Raw genomic sequence first — 23,297 nt, forward strand, 5'->3', positions numbered from 1 at the left:
CTCTCCACCCACGTCTTCAGAAGATGGGATTTCTCTGTAGCTACAATTGCAAATCTGAAGCATAAATTGCAATTAAGTAGTCCGTCATTTCCTTGTGGAGGCTAACTGCAAAAATGCAATATGCAAGGTCTGATGGGAAGAAACGTCTACAGTTATGGTACTCAAACACACCAACCTTGATGAGAAAATTCCAGGTAATTTTTCAGTTTACAGCTATTAGGTTCATTTCAGTCTTTCATTCCAAGTCTTTCTGGCCTGGGACCCACAAAGGGACACAGAAATGTGATCTTCATGGGTCACACTTGTCAAAAGTTTATTTAACCACCAGGCTAACAGGGACAGGTGGCCCCAAGCACTCATTTAGTGATTTTCTTTAAAGATGTTGCATTTTCTGCATAAAAGAATGAGAAACAGAATGTACACAAGAACAGCCTAACTTATTGCCAAGTAGCTGGCTAGTGTCCTAGGAGACAGACACCTGCATTATCACCTGTTCCAATGCTTGCTTCTGATGTTTTGTAATAACACAACATCACAAAACACAACATGCTGGAATATTAAGAAGTGGAAGAGATTTCAGGCAGACTTTGCTTAGCCTTCAAAGGACACTGGAAGTTCCTGCTGACCACCTGAAATGTGACTTTACAGCCATTACCATTGTGTCAGCACTATTGTCCCACCTTATGTTAAACAAACATTTAACTTCTTACCTTAAAAGATTTTGGAATCAACCTGCCAGATGTGAACCATTAAAGCTGTTTATTCAGCCCTGGTTTCAAGCAATAAGGTCTCCTGCATTTGAGTTTGCTTAGCAGACTACAGCTAAATTATCCAGAAGTATGGTGTCTGATAAAGCACAGTCCTGGGGGTCAAAACATCTGGAAGGTATTGCTTTTGTACTCTCCCATTGAGGCCTACATTAAAATAAATTATAATGTTCGTGCTTTGGCTTCTTTATCTGTGTAAGATTGAACTGTAAAGCAATTCAAAACTGTATTCAAGAATTTCAAAATCCATATGTAACTCTTGGGAATGGAATACGAGGAGAAATAGATAACATTGCTTTTGAACTGTATGTTTTAAAATGTTAGAAAAAATTCGAGATTTACAGAAACTGTCATAATAACAATTAATTTCTCTTTGACTGCTAAAAATGTCAGCCTAGTTAAAATCTTTAAAGATTCATTGAAAGATATCATTTACATCACAAAAGTGACCCCTCTGGCAGAACAGGGGACATCAGAAACTCCCAAAAGAACTGGTCTGGCTTCCTGAGTTAGCCTGTTCCTTTCTCTTGTCCCAAAGACAAGCCACTAATTACTGAATTTTCCTCACTTTTACTTTAAGGTACCAGAAACTGAGTGACTGCAAAATGAACTGGAGCTTCTTTAAAGAGTGGAGTAGGTTTTATTAAAGAACAGGTACTACAAAACCGGCCAGTGGGAGCCAAGTTGCCTCTTATAGCTATCTGCAATGAACATGTGCTGCTCAGATTAAATGCAGTCCTTGATATGGCCACATAAGATACCTAAAGCTACAGAGGATCTAAGGTCTCCTACTGTTGATAATGACTCATATCCTGTATTTTCCACATAAGACACCAAGTTCCAGCTATTTATGGTACAGCCCATTAAAAATTTCTTTTCATGAAGAAAAAATGCTGTCAGTTGCCATTCAGGAGTTGATGTAGGAGGCCAACTAGCATGTTACAGAAATTATCAGAGAAAAATACTATAATCACAAAAGAGCCAAATGTTTCCTCTTGAGCCCTTTGAGATAGCAGATGCATAGTCATAAGCAGAATCTTTTGTCTCTGAAGATTTTGTTCATACACAGATCACCCTAGAAAAACAGAAGGGTGGAAAAATATGGTACAAATTCTTTCAGTCCACTCAGTTCTATGCCGTGTATCTCAGGGATGTATCAACTCTTCCCCCTACTCTGCCCCAAAACACAGGATGTGAACGTACCTACACCATTGTTGAACTGGATGGGGAAGGAGCAGAGTGCGTGTATGTGCCTGCTGCTGACTCACGTTATACTCAACTTCTTGCAGGTAAAATGGGGAATACTACTTAAATGCAAAGCTACAATTCACATTGGTTTAATTAAAGCCTTAACAGTCTAATCAAAGAATTATTTGTCCAGTTAAAATGTGATACTAACATTTGTAGTTCAAATTTTACTGAGTCAAAACTGATAGACACAAGCTTTCTGCTATCCACCCATTTCTCTGGTGTTATGCTCAGCCTTTGACTGCCCCGTTGGGTCCTAAGGTCAGTCACTTCAGCCTACAGGAACACTATAGTGAAATGTCAGTGTCCCAAATCTTCACTAGGAGGAGCATGATGGTGGTGAGGTGATGTTGATGGGGGGAGGAGGAAGGGGAGAGTCCTTTTTGCAAGGAATGTGATATTACATTGATGGTTTCTTCCTCCTCACCCTACAGACCACTTGGGGTTATTTTTATACGTTTTCTAACATGTTTTTACACCTTGTTCTTTCACCAGCTGTTTCTACCTGGTGGTTATTTCCTATAAATATTTTCTACAATGGGGAAAAAAAAAAATCAACTACAGAATTACTACAATATAGGAACTTACAATAAAACCCACAGTTACTGCTGTCAAATTACAGTTGTGAACCAACTCAGCAGTCTATTAAAAAGATTAAAAGACATTTCTAAGTAAAAATGCTGACTTTTCCCCATGCAAGTGGAATAAATTTTAATAGATGCCTTGTTTTTTCAGTTATAATTTTTGACTGATTCATTGTATCCAGATGCTAAACACTGTTCATATTTCACTACACATACAACAAGAGTTCCCAGTTGCAGAATGTAATTTATTTCAAAGTAGTCCTTGATTGCTGAGGGATGGTTTATAAAATCAAAATGGCCCTTTAAAAATATCACCAGGCAGTAAATTTTACAAGTGCTGAGCTTCAGTCATGTAGGAAATTAGGTGTTAGGAGACTTGAGTATGATATTGATTGATCTCTCCAGAGTCATATTCTGCCATCATTCCCCTTGGAATCAACAGGAATTTTGAATGAAAATCAATAGCAGAATATTATGCTGTGATTAAATGCCTTAGGGATGATGTATATAGTGAAAAAAAAAAGTTGAGATCGTTCAAGACAGGATTATTGACAGTATAAACACAATCCAATACAGGAACTGCAGTTCTCCTGTTGCAAGGAAACTTTCACAGAATCACAGAATGTTTGAGGTTGGAAGGGACCCATCGAGATCATCTGGTCCAACCCCCTTGCTTAAGCAGGGTCACCTACAGCAGGTTGCCCAAGACCATGTCCAGTTGAGATTTGAATATCTGTATGGATGGCAACTCTATAACCTCTCTGGGCAACCTGTGCCAGTGTTTGACCACCACTTTCATGACAGAAGTGCTTACTAAACTGCCTATCCCTATTAAGAATTGATCATATAAGTAATGCCAAAATGAGAACAGACGAAGGTATTTTTCAAGAGAAACTATACATGCCTGTGCTGTCAGATCTTTTCCCATGTAGTTTCAAAGGGGAAATTTTGATTCTTCGTTGTGAAGTAGTCAAGGCCAGTTCTGACGTGCTGGTCTTTGGAGACATAAAGGGAGCATCTGCAATCTATATGTGCAACCTCTGACCAAAATATTTATACCTAGAAGGGATGAAGATGGACAGTATATGTCCTTACTTTGTTATGGGTCCCAAGGGATGGTTACTTTATGAGCATAAAAAATATGCATTGCTTTTATCTAAAAAGATACACAGACCCAAACTGCAAATGACAGGACAATGTAGAAAATGCCAGTGGGTAACACAGGGCCCCCCTTTCTGACCATGATTCTAAACTAAGGTTATCCATGTCAAAAGCCACAATGAAAGACAAAAGGAAAAGGCAACTGTGCTATTCAGTGGAACAAATATTTCTATTGTCAAAGCGGGTAGAAATCAGTTCTCAGGTCCGCCTATGCAACCACTCCAGTTTCTGGTACTCTGCAAGATTCTTGACTGTGGAATGGTCACAAAGGGAAGGATTTCCTAAACCTGAATTCCTGCACTGCCATTCTGGGGAAAAATAGATCAACAATAAAGCAAAAAAAAAAAAAGTTGGGATATATACAGTTTCCATTTAGAATCAGAATAATTCAGGTCAAAAGGGGCTTCAGGAGGACTCTAGTCCCAATTCCTGCTCGAAACAGGGTCACCTAGGAGGCCAGATTGCTCAGAGCTTTATCCAGTTTAATTTTTTCAAAATTAAATTTGCAAATGACTCCTCTGAGGTACATGCATATCAGCAGAGAAACCGGCAAACTGCCGGAGTATAGCTGATTTACAATCTACTGCTGAACTGGAAAAAATATGTTGAAACTGCCAGCACCAAGGTCAACAAACAACTCAGGATTCAAGATGCTTCTGAACTACTATGAAACTTCCTGAATCATTGTTACAGCATATAAATGTGAGACGATGAATCCCAATTAATTTGTGCACAATGCTGGACTCTATGGGACATATTTGAAATACCAGTTCTGTGCTTTAGAGAACTCCATCCTCTCTCATAATAAGGAACTTTATTGCAGCAATAAAGCAATTTATATGGCTTAGACTTTAAGGCTCAGACTTTAAGGTTTCTTGCTCCAAACAGATGTGCAGGCTGGCCCACAGGGACTCTTACCCAATACTCTTCTGCCACACCGGTATTAATCAGAGTAATGTCTTTATAAAGTAAACCTTTTCTGAATCTTGTGTTTGGCCAAACCACGTTCAGCTCAAGAGGAACACAAGGCAAAAAGCAGGAATGGGACAGTGATGTTCTGCCCAGGGCCAGAAGTGCTTCTGCTTTTGGCCAGATTATTCTGGAGATGTAAAACAAAATTATCGCATAACATCTGGGAATTCTAACACATACCCATATCCTACCAAAGACTAATCACAACAGTTTCACATTTGGAAAAAAAACAAATTAGGAGAAACAGTAACTAGTCAATAATCATTTAGTAAAAATCCTCCAGAAATTTCCAAAGCTTACAATAGCCCCAGTATGAAAAAAATCAGGTAGCATCTGAATGTTTGCAAAATCAGTAAGGCAGGAAAATAAGTCAAAACTGTTTCAACCAAAAAAAAAACCCCAAACAAACAAACAAAAAAACCACAACCCACACCACTCAGATCACTGCAATCTTTCCAGATGCTGGTTCTTGTAACTAGGTTTACCTGAAGAATTTACAGTTCTAATGTTAAAAATTGGAAAATAGTGATGAGTGGATAATTTGATTAAACTTTTTTATTTATTTCATTTGTTCTTCATTCCATGTACTTCATAGAGGCCAGTATCAGTAGCTTAGGTATTATGATGCAAAATTTCTACTAAGAAGCCTGTGCTCATGTGCTTGCAAGGAAACATGCAAACTTGACTCCTTGGAGCATACAGCCAATGGAAACCATGCAGCGTGAAAAATTGTATATGTCCTACACTAAGTGCTTTTGTTAATCCTCTGCCTATTCAATTAATTTTTCAACCATCTTAAAGAATGAAACTATATTAGTAGTCCCTACATTTACTTTCATTAAACTGATTATAAAAATAAGGATCAAACAAATGGCCAAAGAAAGGAGAATAATCCATGAGTGCATTTCAGTTCATTTGACCTCAAAACACCTTCCATCAAAAGATTCCTTGTATTTTTTTTTTTTCATATCATCACCCACATACACTCTAAAACTTAAAAAAAAAAATCACAAAATAGTTCTTTGGAAATGTGCCTAAGTCTGTCTCTTCAAAAGGTATGAACAAGCAGGAAGGATACATTTTTAGCAGCACTTCGAAATTCATGTTTCAGAGAATGGTTTGTGAAGACTGAGAGCATGCCATGCAAATGACCTTTCCTTTCTTCCAAGTAATTAAGATATAAAAGACCCTTAAACTGTATCAGTTTTGGCAGTGACTGTCTCTCAAGTACCTGGATTTAATCATCAACAATATGCCTCTCACATTCTCTTTTGTTGTACTCTCATTTCATTGTTTCCTGTTCCTATTACAGAAATCCTGCAATTCTAACAAGAAAATTCAGAACTTAATCTTCTAAAATGTCTTTCTTCCTTCCCCCTCCCCTTAAAAACATTCAAAGCTCCCATTAATCCCAAAACTGGAAAAGCGGATAATATCTAAAGGTTGGAGAGAGTATAAAGGAAGAAAATAGGAGAAAAGCATCCTTACATGAAACAATCTAAGATTCACTGCCAAGCAAGTTCAGAATGTTTGCATTTCATCACGCATCTTTTCGTTTGTGTCTAACCTTTCATATGTTTGAAAAATGAGAATAATAGCAACATCATCTAGCAATAGCTGTATTAATGGATAACATGTATTTCACAGACTGGAGATGAATTATAAGTTTGTAAAAATGTTATTGCATATATGGGGTTAAGGGTTTCTTACTTAAAAGGATTATCAAAAGTTACATGGAGTACTGCATTAGAAATATTGCCTGAAAACAAGCATATCTAAGGCTGCTTTGTATTGCTTCTAGTTAAATTGAGGCCCTATTATTCTAGTTACCAAAACATAACCATGGGAGTCTCTCACCCTAAAAAAAAGGAATGATTTATATCCCTGAGCAAGCTCATGTTACAAGAATAAATATATAAATCACATGAATTATAGATTTGGCAAAGAATCAGGAAGTCTTAGAGGATTGGCAAACAACAATAAATTGTTGGTTAAAAAAAGTCAGTCACATACTTGTATCACATACATTTTTTGACAGAACAAATACAGTAAATACTTCCTTTTTTGTAGGATTTGCTTCTTTTCTACCTGTTCTTAACGTGGAATTCAGTCTCCCCACATTCAGTCACATAGGGATGAAGGCCTCCATAAAGCATCTTAATTTTTGCATATTAAAAAAGGGGAAAAAAAAAAGAAACCCCAAAACAAAACAAAAAAACCCCAAAAAACTACAATTAAGCTCTAAAAACCAAATGTTAACTCGGCAACTTCTTACTTGAATATACACTAAGAACAGAAACAGCCATTGACTTTAATGACCAAAATAAACCTCTCAGCTTCTTTCGCTTCTCCTAGGAAATCAGCAGCCCAAGCAAGAAGTAAGCAACTCTGCCTGGCATTGCACCTGACACACATAAGCATCTGCAAGTAGATGCTATCACAGACCAGCAGGAACAGAAGGCAGCAGTTCTTCACTCCCAGACCTGCTCCATTCCGTCACACATCTGGACACAAATTAGTCAGATTAGATGTGGCACTTCTCCATAAAGAGATGTTCAGGAGGTTGGGGAGTATCAGTTTGAGTGCGGGGACTGGCTAATGAACAAGTCTGTTTTAAAAAATAAGGAGGCTCCACCTCTAGATCTTGCTTGGACCTATCTTTGGTACCTCTAAAGGCTACTGCTATGTCAACACAAAATTAAAATCCCACTAAGAAAATCAGGAAGTTGGAAAAAAATGCTTCTGAACAAAGGAGCAGAAGCAGCAAGAATCTCTACTGCCAGATGCACTGAGAGCCCCGACTCAAATGTGCAACTTAGACCATGGAAGATAACTTGCATGCCTAAAACACAGATATTAAATTATTTCCTTTAAGAGCTGGATAGTTTTAGAAGAGAAGCTTACTGAGGATGGCAAGGAGCAAGAATTAAACAGACAGGAAAAATGTCTAACACAGGAAATTGTCTGGGTAACAGCAACCAATCATTTAACTACTGATATAAACAAAAAATAGTATCGACAACAACACTACAAACACTAACATTGTTAATAGCAGTGATTACCTCTCCTGGAAGCCAGCTTTCTTTCTTTCTCTCACTTAAAGCTCCAACAGCATCACTATATTAGTGGCTAACTGTTGCTGCAGACATAGGGCAAAATGCCTGTGCACACAAGACCCCTCTTTCCCTCACACAGCAACAACAGCAGACCTTTACTTTTAGGAAAGGAAGGAGCTTTCAATTGCCATGCTTCACCGTGCATCAACCGTACAGTCCTGTTATAATGGATCCCATTGGGAAAGCGCAGCAGTGAAACTAGAAAAGGTGAGAGACTTCCAACCCTCTGAAGGACCCTAGACAGAACAGTCACGAGTGCAACTGCTTTCGTTTGTTTAATTTTTTAATGCCAGACAACAAAGAATGTGCTTCAATGGACAACATTAATCTGATCTAATACCACACTGTTACCTAAAGGGGAAAGCTCCTTCCCCTTACCTTAAGTAGTGTATTACTACCGCTTCCCTTGTATTAGTGCAAGCATTTGCGCAGCCACATGGTGAGCTTATCAGAAACTGATTTGGCTGGAACTAAGCCAGCAAAAAAAAGATAAAAACTGATTCATTTTCAATCAGCATGTTTCCTTGCTCCAGCATACAGTGTGCTCCCTTGGCAACAGCCCAAAGGACAGGGCAAAATGCATGGCAGAGGATGAAAGGGAAGGCAGGATCTCTCTTCAGTAGAGGACTGGCTTAAGAACACCGATGTCAGATATGTGGTATTAGTTAAACAATCTGAATGGAAATTCTAGCCATGGACTGTACATCATCTATCCTCAATTAAGATGTACTGAAAAAAGGCCAACATTTCCTTAGTAATTAAAATCAGAGACACTCGGTTCAGTAACACATCTTTGATTATAGAGCAGTGCTTATGATTTTCTTTAAGCCCGTAAGTTTACTGAAGTGAAAAGTAACACTGTTCTTGTCATTCTAGAGGTGAAACTTGGTATAAATGGTGCACACTTCATAAAACTGAGAGCTTGCTTTGGAGACCAAAATAGTAGCTCTGCAGTCAGTGCTCCAAGACATGAAAGCAATGGCTGGGTATGCTATTGAATGAATCATAGCTGGGGAGTGAATTAATCAGTGAAAAAACCTCAGTGCATAAAGTAGAGAAACTAAAGGATCTGCAGTTTGAATTGTTAATTTCATTGTCTTTTCAATATATTTCCATGGTACAGCCATCTTTCATATCTCTCTGAAGCATTACCATTGCTCGGGGTTCTTCAGGGAAACTAACCACATCTGAACTGTTTCACATAATTTGGATATATCTGCAACCGAAGCTTTTCAATTTCATTATTGACCAAAAAGCACAATCTAATTTCTTCAGTTCTATTTCTTCTGTAGTCACGTTTTTATGTGTATTCAAGACCAACATGATAAATTATCGTGCAGAAGTGGTTATGCAAAACTGTGTCTATTTCTACCATAAGAGGGTGGGGGTGAGGGAACTTATGCCTTTCAACAAGAAACTTTAATGCGGAAAAACACAGTTTATTTTAAAATGTCATTCCTATGACATTTTTGCCTTTTTTGGAGACGCGTGGCTTGTTTAAAAGATACAAGCACTTTGGAGCCCACAGTTCCCCAAGGAAATGGAAATGTAAGTCCAATTTCTTGCAGTTGCATAAAAGCACAAAAAACTCAAGCATTAAATCTTAACATTTTGTTTGATTATCGCTGAATGACAACTTTAGGATCTTTACTCCTTAAACAACTTCCTTTCCTAAAACATCCTACCAACCAGACTTCCCATGAAATAAAACCCCTTTTACTACTGGACTTGCAAGAGCCGCAATGAAGAAGTATTCTCAAATCCTGTAGCTGATTTAGATTGCTAATAAAAATCCTTTATCAAATGTCACAAAACCTGCGATTACACCAACTCCGTTTGTAGATGCTTGATTGCAACTGAAATGAAATTCACGAGGTATTCAACTGTGCGTAAGGATTTAATTAAATCCTTCCAATTCTTGACATTATAGATATTCATAACACTGAATTTTGATCCTAGAATTTCTTAGATTTCAGCTCTCTGTCTTGAATGGAACTTCAGTTACATATTCAGTATTAGACATGAAAGAAAACAGGAAGAATTCCTAGTGTAAGTGTATGGCTATGTAACATCCTGCCTTTGAAAAGGATGCAAAAGACATATACAGACATTATTGAGCTCTACAACATTCACTCGTGCAGGACTGCTTCAGTGCCACTACTTGTATAATGAAAGATAACATCTTTAAGGAAATGCATGCATTTGAAACTATTGGATAGCTATATCCCTATTTCCTCCCATTTTCTAACTGCCAATGGCATTTACTTGCCACTGGAAGTTTATTCTCCAGAAAGTGGCATCTCCAAATTCACAGCATCTCCCCAGCACTCAGTAGTCCAAAAGAATTGGCAGCTAAACGCACCACACCAATCTACATATTCTTCCCAGATTATAAAACTCTATTGGCATTTTTTCTTTAGTGCAAAAGAGGGCATGGTTTTCTGCCTTCTCCCACCAGTCTACGCACAGGTTTTCTCCACAACTTTGCTCCACTCATTCTGATTAAAAAGCTAATAATACAGGAGTGGCCTTGGTTTCTCCCACAACTTTAATCTGACCAGTCCACTACAAAGGTGTTTCTAACAGTAGGAAGTTCCCATTTTAATAAATGCAAGTTTCTAGTAGTCTCACTAGACAACACACATGACATATAACATTATAGTCACTCAACTCAGACCACAGGGATAAAAAGGCCCCTAAGAATGCTTTGCAAAACTATGTATAACCTATATATTAACCAAAAAGGGCAATTGTTCGTGGAATGTTTTTGTGATACCTGTTGCCTTTTTGTCTTCTGAGTTACAACACCATGTATGGTATACAAAATTGAACTTCTATAAAAGGCAGAAACAGATTGATCTTACCCTATTAAAAATGAAATGGCAAGATGTTAATGGCCATAAATCCATGCTAGAAAAATAGCTGCATTTCACAGGTAAAAAATATTTTTAAAATTCTAAAATGATAGAGTAGCCTTTATCATTGCAGCACATAACTAAAAGAAGCAAATTAAACACATATATATGATTCCTGTCACCTGAAATATCTAATGCAGTACTCCTCTCTCCTGACTTAAGCGCTCTTCTACTGTTCTCTGCTGTACCACCCTGTTAACATTAACCTACATGTGATTTCTGTATCTTCAGAAACATGCACTCAGGTCATTGTGGTTAGTCTTGTTAAACAAACCTGCACACCATAAAGTCACAGCTCTGTAGAAGGTACTGCAATGCCCATTATCATAAAGTAATATTTAGGAAGAAATATCTGTTTAAAATTATATGCCAAGTGATACTATAGTTAAAAAAAAGGATCTCCTTCGAAAAAAGTATCAATGATTCCACAAAAAGCAGAGGGGACAGGAAATTCTATTGTCCATCATAGTTATATATGTGTGTATACACATGTACATATATACATATGTGTATAAATATATTGCTACATATTCAAATTTTTTATATGCAGTTCAATTGGAATTCTCTAACATAATACACAGATGAATAAAAGGATATAGATTCCTTGCATTCAGCATTTTTAATGCATTAATTCAATTTTTAGAATGGCAAATACAAGGCAAAGAGATCAAGTCAAGAATAAGTTATCCATAGTTTGAGGCTCGACTTAGGTATATCACATTAATCTGTACTTGTTAGACAATTCTGTAGTCTCTAAAGAAAGTACTTTCTCCATTTCTGTATGTGCATTAATCTCGCTTGCAACATATTTGAAAGACCAGCCTTTATCTTTAATGGTTGCTTTTGAAAAACAGAACAATGATCTCAATAGCAATTTATCCATGCTGCAAGTGACACATTCTATCTGTCCTTTCTGAACAAATACATAATGCATATAATCAAGTAACCCTAGACCACACTGTTAATCAGCACTGGAATATAATTTATCAGTACCCATTTTCAGTTTAATTTGCAAAAATAATTAATTAGCTTATGGAATTACAATTATATAAAGAAGAAACTATGTCCTCTGTCAAAAGTAATGCTAGACATAGCTCTTACTCATCTTTGGATACGCAAGATTCTGAAAAAATTTCTAAAATCAGACTTCCATGTAACATGACCTTTTCTAAAGTGAACAATTAATGTTCAAATCAGGCAAAGAGATGTATTTTTTGAAGACTTTAAGACAATCAATCAGAATTTTTGCAGTGCTCCCCAAGTATGTGCTAGAAAATAAATGTCTACATAAAATGCACATGGCAAACAAAGATTTGGAAAAAAAATCTAATATATTTTGATTGCATAAGTAGCAATAGGATATTTCCTACAAATGACAATGGAGAATTTATCTGTCAGCACTAGTACTGGAGACTAGTACTAGTCCCCAGTAAGATGAAGGATATAAAATATAACACATTACAGAATGTTAAGTTTTAGCATATTTTGAAAGTTTTTGGTCAAATCCTGTAAATATCCTTGCTTTAGTGGAATCAAGATTCCACATGAGGGAATAAAAAAAAAATCAATAATCACTTTGAACCCCTTAGTCATACTGATCTTCACGGAAAATCAGATTATTTGCTAATAATATTACCTAAGCTTTCCTGTACTGTTATGCAGTAGGCAGTACCTCATGCTTACAGAAAGCTAAAGTTACCTTTAAAAAGGGTTCACTCAAGTATTCCTCACAACATGAGGCACAAAAAGTCATTAGAACAATGGAAGCTGTTCACCATTTAGCAGGATTAGGCCTTTATTTCTTAAATAGGAAAGCAAATATTTTAAGTAACCAAAACACAATCTAATTTTCAAGACAGTCACAGAAACTGTTAAGTTGAATATGAGGTAGAACAGCAGGGAATTCAGAAGATAAAACTGCCAGATTACTTTTGAAGTGGATAACGTACCACTGACAAGAATGAGACAAACCAAACCAATCAAAATATGTTCTATCAATCACCAGAAATTCCTGTCCATATTCAAAACACCGCAAGTCATCCCAACCCTGAAACTGAAGAGATTTAATATCACAAGAAGAAACAACAATTTCATATTTGCTAATAAAGTACATCATCTCCCTCTTCCACATTCAACCTTCATTCTTTCAGAGGAAGGGGAGAACCATTGAAGCCAATTCCTTACATTGGGGCTGGAGAAAGGGGAGAAGAGAGAGGAAACTCTCTGGATCACCAAATAATACGGTGCAAACCAGCAAGATCAACAGTGGTCAAGACAAGACTCTTGTCAGTCCCCCTTGGGCTCCTAGTTTGTTAGTATCACAGAGGACACCCTTCAAAACTTACTTTTGCAACTTCCTAACTTCATGGTCACCCCTACATTGTTGTCCCTCTTCCACAGATTCATCACGCTCTAGCTTAAGATAACTTAAGTTGTGATTATGATACTCCTTTTCATTCAGCTTAGTCTATAGAGTTATGTCTTTATACAGTAAGAAATCAATTACTGTTCAATAAAACATAACAGTCTACAAAAAGCATCTGCGTAAAGATAATGAAGCCCACATCTGGTTAAGGATTCGAAGAAAAGGAAAGTACAATTACCTTATAAATTCCTTACGATGGAGAAAATGTGTAATTCACATCTAAATCACAAGTATTGGCTTTCTTCTTTCTCACAAAACAAAAAATAATCGTCAAATGAGCCATATTTCACTGAAATTTACTTTGCATACCTCTCAAGTATATTTAGTCATATATCTTCATGATTATACTGACATCAGTAACAACAACTATCGAGTCTCACAAAAATAATGCCTCAAAACAGATATTAAACAATCAGTGTAGAGTAAATAATTAGTTAAAATAAGTATATTATTCTGGAATTAATCTTTGATTATAGATGTATAGTGAAAACATCAATCTATATTCACACAGCTTTTGAAATGCAGTCCTGGACATTTTATTGTAGAAACATGTGTCCCGATCACTTGGATTAAACAAAATCCTTCAGCAAATTTTGTATCGAGTTTGTGAATCAGCTAGAATAAGACAGGCACTGGAGCAAGGCTCATCATCTGTTTACCCGATATTTCATGCATGTTGGCCAGCATGTTGCTCTTCTTTAAACAGAGCCCATTCTCTAGAAGATGGTGTTTACTCGCAGCAGTAGAAAACCAAAATCCCTCATCAGAGTCCAGCCAAATAAACTCAAGCCCACATAAGCTTTCTAGTTACTACATGGGGCAGTACAGGGCACAGGACATGCTATTTCCATAACACAGGTTTCTGTAGCTATGCTTAAATACACATTTCCATTAGTGTATTATTTCTCTTTCCACACCTTCAGGTCAAGATAACTAATTGTAATAATACAAGGTTCTACCAAGGGATCTCTTATTGCAGCTGAAGCTCCACCCTTTCCATATTTCACACAGCAAAGAGAGGAAATGCAAACAAAATATTGCTCAGAGTAATCATAAATACATAAGAAATGTCATATTATGAGTTTTCTTCTTTACATAAGAATAGTACATGGAACAAGTAGGCAGGTACTTGGAACTTTCCGCTCCCCCCGCTTTGTGGCAAGTGGAAAAACCCTGCTATGGTTTACTTCTGCAAGTTAGCAATCACCTTTATTATAAAAATGTAAGACAATTTTGTTCGAAGGACACTTCAAGATTTTTGTCTTCAAATACAATTGTATACATGACTGGGAGCAGATTCACCAATTAATTTTCAGTAATTTTCTTTCAAGCTTGTTATTCATGTAAACAATTACAGAAAGCTAGAATTATTTTCTAAATGCATCAGTATGATGCAGGACTAGCGTATACTTAACTTTGCTTTGTCTAATGGAAAGAGCTTTTAAGCTGTGTAAAATGCTAGTGATGGAATTGTCAATCATGCAAACAAGTAAATAGCTTTTTCCTCCAAATTATGCTTTCAGAAGATTTTCATAGCTACTTAACCTCAGTCCCTCACTACTTGTGAGTTGTTACTTCTGTTAAAGATTCTTTCTCTCACTCATATGCAGAAATCTTTATCTTCAGCTGCTGGGAAAGTTCTGAGATCCACAAGTCTGCATATTTCTCCAGACTCTCTGAACTTGAACTTCAGACACTGAAAACTGGCAAGTACAGCCTTCCACCAACACCTGAATACTGTTCAGTACATTAATCCCAGCCAGGTCAACTGTCATCTGAAGAACACTCAGAAGCCTACAGCCTGCTGGCCATAATTCAGGAAGCTCCTTTCTCCATATAACGCAAGAACCTGCCTCCACAGCCAGTCTTTAGAGAAAGCTTTCTTTAGAGAAAGACTTTCTCCCATTTGAGCTCGTTATACTTCACATCTAACAGAAAGAGCTTAGTTGAACAGTACGATCAGGTGCCTTTTAGAGCCAAATCCCCCAAGACAATAGGTAAGCGAAGACTGAGAAGGCTGGGCAGGGAACTGACAAAAATGAACCGGGATTCACATGCCTCTGTGGGGCAAACTAACACCTTATTTTGTAAATGGAAGAGGCTAGTAAGTGATAGGTAGTTACAAAAGATTTCCTAACATGACAGTTTGTTAGGCTGCAAGTAACCTGCTAACTTGGCACTATAGTCTCTTCTTGGTGTTACTGTGTCAGCTGAAGAGTTTAATAGGTCATTCTGTCCCTAGCTGCTTATTGTTGTCCTTCTTCAAATAGGGTGTCACACCTTCCAAATCTGCTGCCTATTTGCTTGAATGATAATATACCCTGGTCCATTTTAGTAAGAAAGAAGAGTTGTGTCAGAAGAACTATATTCCTACTGTTTAAAATAACCCAGCTTATTTTTACTCTAATGGATAAGAAATTGCTTATGTCACAGCCCTTCAGGAAAACAGGAGTGCTGGTAACCTCTGTCAGTATAGGTGGAACTAGAACAAGATATGCATCTAGACTTAATGTTCAGTTTCAGAAGGCTACTAGTTTTTGCTTTTTATTTTCCTTAAAGGTGTACATAAAGTTACTTGTTACTCCAGTATTAATCCGAGTATCATATTGCCAGTTTTAAGACGGGAATAGAAATATCCCTTTGCTTCAGAGGAATGTTGTGAAAATCAGCTGGTTGATATCTACAAACCTTTTGTACATCCATACTAAGCACCACAAAGGCCTACAAAATTAACAGTTCTGTGTTCATTCTGTGCTAAGGACAGAGCAGAAAAAGCACTGACTACTCTTCAAACCATGAAAAAAATATAATAGCTTTGCACTAAATGTATACAATCTTTTAATTCATATATTCTGATATATTAAAATACATACACAAACAACCATAACAGCTGCTAATTTTTAAAAATTGCACAAGAGGCTGTGATTTCTTACTATTAGGAGTAATTTCCTATTAATCTTAGCAAAGCTACTTCAGTCAAGTTCTTTGTGAGTAGAAGGCACCTTGGACTAAACCACAATAGTCTGGACTAAACCACAAGTATAGTGCATGGTGACAAATGGTACATACACTGAGGAAAGACATTTGGGTTAGTATTTTCTGAATATTCTAAGTTTATGCAGCATCCTAAGAGCACAGGGTAACAGATGGATGGAGAGAGTGTGTCCTGATAAGTTACATACATCTCTGTTCCTATTTGAATTGTAAATACCATGTTGATACAAGTTACCCTGTGAATAAGTTGCAGTACACACTTGCATAATCTGCTAATGTGAAGTGTTGAAAAAAAATCCTTGCTGTTAGCTAGAAGCATGACAGAGTGATTTGAATGCAAGTAAAAAGCAGTTAATACTGAACACTGTCTTTGTAAACAGATTTTGATGGATTTAGCTCCATCATTTATAAACCAAGAGACTAAACATAAAGAGCAATTAGGATGCTGAATGTCTTCAGTACCAAATCCCTTGTGAATTGCTACATGAAATATGGAAGCTGTCACTCAGAATTAACAAATACTGCATCTTAGTATTTTATAAAAACAACATTTTTTTCCCCACTATTCTCTATTAATACAAATTTTGGAAACATTCCATTTCCCAGTTCCTTGAAATAAAGGTATCCACCACAGTGAATATAAGGCTGGGCACTTGAAACTAAAGTCTGCTTTTACCTCTGATCCTGACTTTCACTCTCACTTTGGGTGAGTCCAGCTGCATCCAGACTGAAACTGGGAATGCTTCCCATCTTATGGATTTGAGTGTGCATCTTGACTACATAACAGAGGGAGACTGGGTGGGCACTATCACCTGGAAGTATCACAGGCAGGAAACCCAGTCACACAGGATGGAAACGACATCATGCAGTGCAGGTGCAGCCTTAAACAATCTGTCTTGGACAAAAACCTTGCTAAATTCTAAAGCGTCTTTATTTAGTGAGGAAAAAATGCAATCAACAGGTTAAGGACTAAAATTAAATAATTACTATAGCCATGAACCATAAGCTGCCGTAACATTCTGTAAGGTCTATTGTCCAGTGTCAACTGACACACAGCTAGCTAGTTAGAAATCATGGCTAAAAACGTTATTACTGAATGACGCATATTTTGTGTGTCCACTGACATGTGGTAGGAAGTTATATGCAGTATACAGGCTTTCACAAACAAATGCAAAATCCTGTATTCTGACCTTCTCAACAATCTTGTGTTTCTGCACTGCCTGCACAAGTAGAATGCCTCAAAACACATGTACTCAAACCTTTCCTCTGCATTGCTGCACTCACAGGGTCTTTAGAGTTCTTCAAAAGAGAAAGGTCATAAATTGCCGTTTATTTTGTAAGCACAAGATTGAAAATTCCTCTATTGTACACCTTCCATAGTATTAAAAAAATACAGATAATGGTAAGGTAGAATTGACTTCATGAATTCAGAAATTTCTAAAGATGTTTGCAAATAAGTGTCCCACAGTACTGTGATATTTTCTTTTGTATCTCAGAGCCAGAACATATTTTACTTTAAATTATTCATTAATAGAAATAGTTTTATTATCTTTGTAAAGCCATTTCTCTCAATGCAGAAAACTGTGAGATGGGCTCCCTCTAGAGTCTTATCTCTGATACAAACTTTGAATTATAAAAGATTGCATAGGTCATTTATATGTGCCAACATCTTACTTAGTTGCCTTCCAAAAAAAAGTTCTGAGTGAGACCACTAGTGAAAAAACCTTCACATTCCCAGTTAAATAGGTTTATGTATTTTTACAGATCAATTAAGTTCTTAACACAGTGCAGTAAATTTTGCTCTTCCATACATCTATCACAAGATCCAAATGAATTTTGAGATATTTCAAAAACCTGAAGCTAAGCTTAGAAGTGGAATCCTCTATCTGTATTAAAAAATATATATCTTTAAATAAATGCATTATGTATATGTAAAAACATCCCTTTCCCCTTGAACACCACAAAGTTGTTTCAGTAATTCACGTAGAATTCACAGCAACCTGGAGTTTGATCTTGTTTGATTCAGGTCAGTGGACACCTTCCCACTGATACGAGTATGAGAACACGCAAGCAGATTATTAGCTCCACAGTAACTAGAGAAGGGCATAAAAACTGTGGGTGGACAACTTTTGCCATCAGCTAGTGAAAACTGTATTATAACCCATACTCACGGAAGACATATTCTTGTCTTCCACCCAGAAGACAGTAAGTGTGGAGGGGAGATGGTGAGTAACAGAGTGAGACTGCACTGTGACTTCTTTCCCCCACCAAATACGCCAGGGAAGCAGAGCTGAAGCAGCATAGATAGGAAGTAGGCTGACCCAGGAAAAAGACTGACATCGTTCATTTTTCTTCCTAAGCAAAAGGAAATCATATTGTGATTCTCAGGATATAGTCCCTGACACAATTTCATTAGCAGCTCCATACAAATATATAGTACCTCTTTCTCCACCTAATACAAGCAGCAGTGATGAATCCTAGGGACAAGGAATACAACAATAAACTGTTTCATTTCATTTTCTATAAACTGGTAAAACAAAAGAAACAAACAACTAAAAAAACCTTTTCAATGTATAAAATCCCAATATAAATCTAGCACCTTCCCAGCCTTGTGTTTTTACGTTCTTTTGTTTCCCACTCATTAGGAAAGAAAACACAAGACTTTTCCTTCAGAAAAAATATATTATATTGTAGATGTGACAGCCTCTTCTAGAATGAAGAGATTATTACTTCCTCATAAATCTGAAGATTACAATTATGTAATTAACACAGCTGCACATATATAAATTACAACCAAAATAAACATGTGGATTAAAATCTGTCATTAACAGAGATACAACAAATCATAAATGCTTCCCTCACTTCCCAATGCTAGGATTCACACTCTTGTTTTGCACTACAGTTCTAGATCTAAATCTCATATTGTACTTTAAAAAAAAAAACAAAAACAACTAGCACATCACTAGATTAAGATGGCTATTAAGTTTTCTTCAGAACACTTAAGAATAGTTTTCAGATTTTTCCCCACTGCAAATTATCGGTTAACTTAGGTTTTCCCTTTGCAATGTACTAGCTGCATTGCTAGGGCTGATATCATACTCATCGTCTGCAGAGTTTGGCAAGTAAAAGGTATAACGAGTAAAGGTATCTTGACTATCTCAGTCTTCCTTAAATTCTTAGGCTGAGCACAGAAAATTATCTGTACAATTTCTTAAAAAACAGTGGCACTGCTTAAAAGAACAATATGTTGAATGGAATCATGCAGTCCTTTAGGCTTTTGATGCATATATGCCAGAGTTCAGTCAGTTAATAGGACTACAGGCTTAGAGAGCAACAATATTCTAGAAAAGTTTCTCATTTTTTAAAATCACCTTATATTAGTGAGTAAGCACCAAGACAAATATAAATAAATGCATTATGTCATATTTTCCTTTCTTTATGCTTCACTGCAAAATTGCATGTGTAATTACATCACATGAATTTTCGTTACTAATGCAGTTAAAACTTCCTTCTAGTTTTACCTATTAATAAAACAAGCTAGCATCTGTTGTTATGGGTTGGAAAGGATTATCAAGTATTACATACAACATCACGTAAGTTTTCAAACACAAAATTAATTCAAGACTTTCTACAAAGTTCACTCTGCTTTGAATTCATATTAGCTTCCTTTCATCTTTCACAGGTCCTACAGCTTCCCACAAGCTGGGTAAAAGATGGGTTTTTGCAGTTTTTTTAGCATGCTTGGAAGGTAAGTTTTTGAAAAATAATCAAAGGAATGAATCACTATCAATGTAAGTTTTCTTCATGGAGAATCCCTTTTGGTAGCTACATTTTTTCTCCAGCAGCCTGGAGAAGGCTCGGGAGAGACCTTATTGCAGCCTTTCAGTACTTAAAGGGGGCTTACAAAAAAGATGAGGACAGATTTTTTAGCAGGGCCTGTTGTGATAGGACAAGGCATACTGGTTTTAAACTAAAAGAGGATAGATTCAGACAGAAGGAAGGAAGAAATTTTTCACAATGAGGGTGGTGAAACACTGGAACAGGTTGCCCAAAGAGGTGGTAGATGCCCCATCCCTGGAAACATTCAAGGTCAGGTTGGATGGGGCTCTGAGCAACCTGATCTAGTGGAAGATGGCCCGGCTCATTGCAGGGGGGGTTGGACTAGACCTTTAAAGGTCCCTTCCAACACAAACCATTCTATGATATTTTATTTAAAAGGGTTTCAGTCAACGTTCATTGCAAAACCTGAATATATTGCATCCCACAATACACCATCAGAAAGCACAGAAACATTTAGTCTGTGATTAAAATAATTTTATGACAACATCCTACAAAAAATATGTTCAAACACGAATAAATTAAGTAGTTACTCTAAACCACTTGTCTATTGATTTCCTTAGGAAATCAGCAGCCACAGCAGCCAACCCACTACGCTACCTCCAGCAGGGTAACTTTGCAGCTCCAAGCTCTTATTGCAGCTAGTCCAGCAGACTGGCCCAGGGCTGAGCCGAGGCTAGGCATTTAATATTCCTAACCCAAAACCAAGGCAGCACACTTCTGGGAGCTCTGATTTGTAAGGCAGTCAGGATGGATACAAAGCAGAGGGACCTGAGCATTAAATTGCTGCATCCTAGCTGAGATGAGCACCATGTTTTCTCCCTTCCTAGGAGGCAACAGTTAAAAACATCCCTTTCAGCTGAGCCTGGTACCTTCTGATCCAGTGCTCTTTGTAACGCTACTACTGCTAATCCATCCCACCACTTAGATCAGCACAATTGCATGAGCACAGCTCCTCTGTGCTGCAGTCCATATCAGACAAGTGCCTGCAGTCAAACATCCTTGACTTTACCAGTGGCAGCCCAGACCGTAGTAGGGAAGCAGGTCCAGGTGGGACCTGGGCGCCCCACCAGCAGGCCCAGGTCCCACTGCAAGGCCACGCACACTGGCAATGACCTTCTTCGACAAAACTGGGATCTGCCCGCATCTCGGCTCTGCCATTGTTCCAGGGCAGGACCGAGCTGCTTGAGTGCAGGCCCATGCCTGCCCACACCTGCCATCCTCCAGCACAGCCACGTGGCTCAGCTTCAACTACAGCAGTGGCTGAATACTGATATTAAAGTTGTTTACTCTAAAAGCAACTACAAAGCTCTTAGTAAATAACGCATTCTTGAACAAATGCCAAGCAGTTAAGAATTGCTTACATATTTACAGTAAATATCAAAAGACAGTCAGGGTTGAAGCATGTTGATTTGCAATCTATTTATGAATGCTAGTTTACATAATAAAAAGGAATCACAGTAACTTTGGCTTCCACCGTATTCTGATAAATTCTTGGATCATGTTAATACATTATAGCATTTCTACAGCTGTTAAATCTATTACCTCGATTGTACAGACTTAAGTTCTGCAAACATTCACACACACAAACGTCCTCTTTCTTCTTTTTTTTTTGAAGTATAAAGCACTTCAGTGCAGTCATGGGTCTTTTTTTTTTTTAAACAAATGCACAAAAACACAAAGTGCCTACAGAACTGAGACCATGTGTACTAAACAGTTTCCTCTTACTTTGAAATGTATTTCTTTCGTGATAGCCCTACCAATATCCTCATAATTTGCTTATAAGAAATCACACATCATTACAACCTTTCACCTTAAACATAAATTGAGGACAGAGTTAAAATCAAACATAAGCATTTTTTTTTTCTTAATTCAAATACGACTTAGTAAAGAAGTTGAAATAACCTGAGATTTCCAGAGTTGTGAAGAGAACACTGTGACAATTCCCAGTGAGTTCAATAAAACTACACCAGTTCACACCACAGGGAAAGCAGTTCCCTGTTCAGGATCCAGCCCAGCAACTAGAATGGGCATTTAAAACACTCTATATTTCAACTTTAGTACATACGTTTATTGCAAGAGTCTCAACTGCAAAGTGATTGAATTGATAGATGTTTTAAAAAGCTAGTGTTTATTAGAAGTCTTCACTTTATTACCATTTCAGCATAGAAGTTAAAACTATATGATGATTCAGAGCACGAATTAGCAATCTATTTATGGATCATGAATTTTAACAGGAGCACAGGGAACAATTTTAAAGGAATATAGATAAAAATAATGCCATTAACATCAGTTTTAAATTAATGAGCCAAGTTTAGTTGGCTATCGTTCCTCAGACTCATTAAGGATATCTGAATGTGAATCACAAGAAATTTAAAATAATATATTGGGTTTATCCACCAGGCTTTTTAAACATTTTCTTTTCATCAGAAATTATAAATACAAAGTAAATAAATGGACAATGCAAATAGTACAGAGAATTTAAAACTGATTTATCTCAAGGGCTTAAACTGCAGCACCCTGTACAATCAGATGTACAAACAATGAGATATGTCATACCAGTGGAAACAAATGCTTTTTCTCACAATGCCGCCTTCAGAAATCAAACTAAGCATGATACCTAATACAAAAACCTCATTGTATGTTAAGACAGCTACAATATAGGTAGAAGAGGTCATGTTAATACAGCACATAAGTGTATGCAATTTGATGTTCCAGTTATTCCAGAACATGTCCATAATGGATAAACCTTTATCTACTTGCAAAGTGGAAGGGGGAGCATCATCACTGCAAACAACAGCAGTCAAACACCTGCTCCATCCTTCAGTGGTAAAATACTAAATAAAGCCACAGGAATGACCTATGTGCCCCAAGGGAGGACGATTTTAAATCTCAGTGGCAATAGAACAGTTATGTTTCTAGTCTGCAAACAAGCTACCGCACAGTTTGCTCCTACTCTGTAGGAGAATACGTAGAGGCTTGTTGAAGACATATGGTTTCCACTATGCACTACATGTTATGGTTCAGGTTAGAAGAAGTGCAACAGCCATGAGGAAATACTGAGGCACAAAGACAAGTAGAATGTAATTGTGACAGACTTGTACATTGACAAGGGGAGGTACCCTGCATAAATAGCACCATTCAACCCCATCACAAACCCCTTGCTCTGAAGAACGTTTACAAGAATAATGCTCATGATGTCAAAGGAACTATTTTTGTGAATAAATGTTCATCAGTGAGAGTAAAAGATTACAACCTAAGCCATTAATATGAAAAAT

General features: G+C 37.1%; 1 protein-coding gene across 5 annotated transcripts in view; it reads right to left on the minus strand.

Moving 5' to 3' along the window:
- Positions 1 to 23,297, minus strand: part of PDE1A (phosphodiesterase 1A) — a 233,792-nt gene that overhangs the window by 203,819 nt on the left and 6,676 nt on the right. Inside the window, exon 3 of one of the 5 annotated variants that reach the window (XM_072874734.1) lies at positions 18,354 to 18,537. The exons of the other annotated variants lie outside the window; for them this stretch is intronic. Within the exon in view, the coding sequence (XP_072730835.1) occupies positions 18,354 to 18,529 (176 nt within the window). The 5' untranslated portion in view covers positions 18,530 to 18,537. The remainder of the gene's footprint in view (positions 1 to 18,353; positions 18,538 to 23,297) is intronic. 5 annotated transcript variants of the gene reach the window in all.

Source organism: Ciconia boyciana, chromosome 10 (genome assembly GCF_034638445.1).
Source record: "Ciconia boyciana chromosome 10, ASM3463844v1, whole genome shotgun sequence".
NCBI classification, from domain to species: Eukaryota; Metazoa; Chordata; class Aves; order Ciconiiformes; family Ciconiidae; genus Ciconia; species Ciconia boyciana.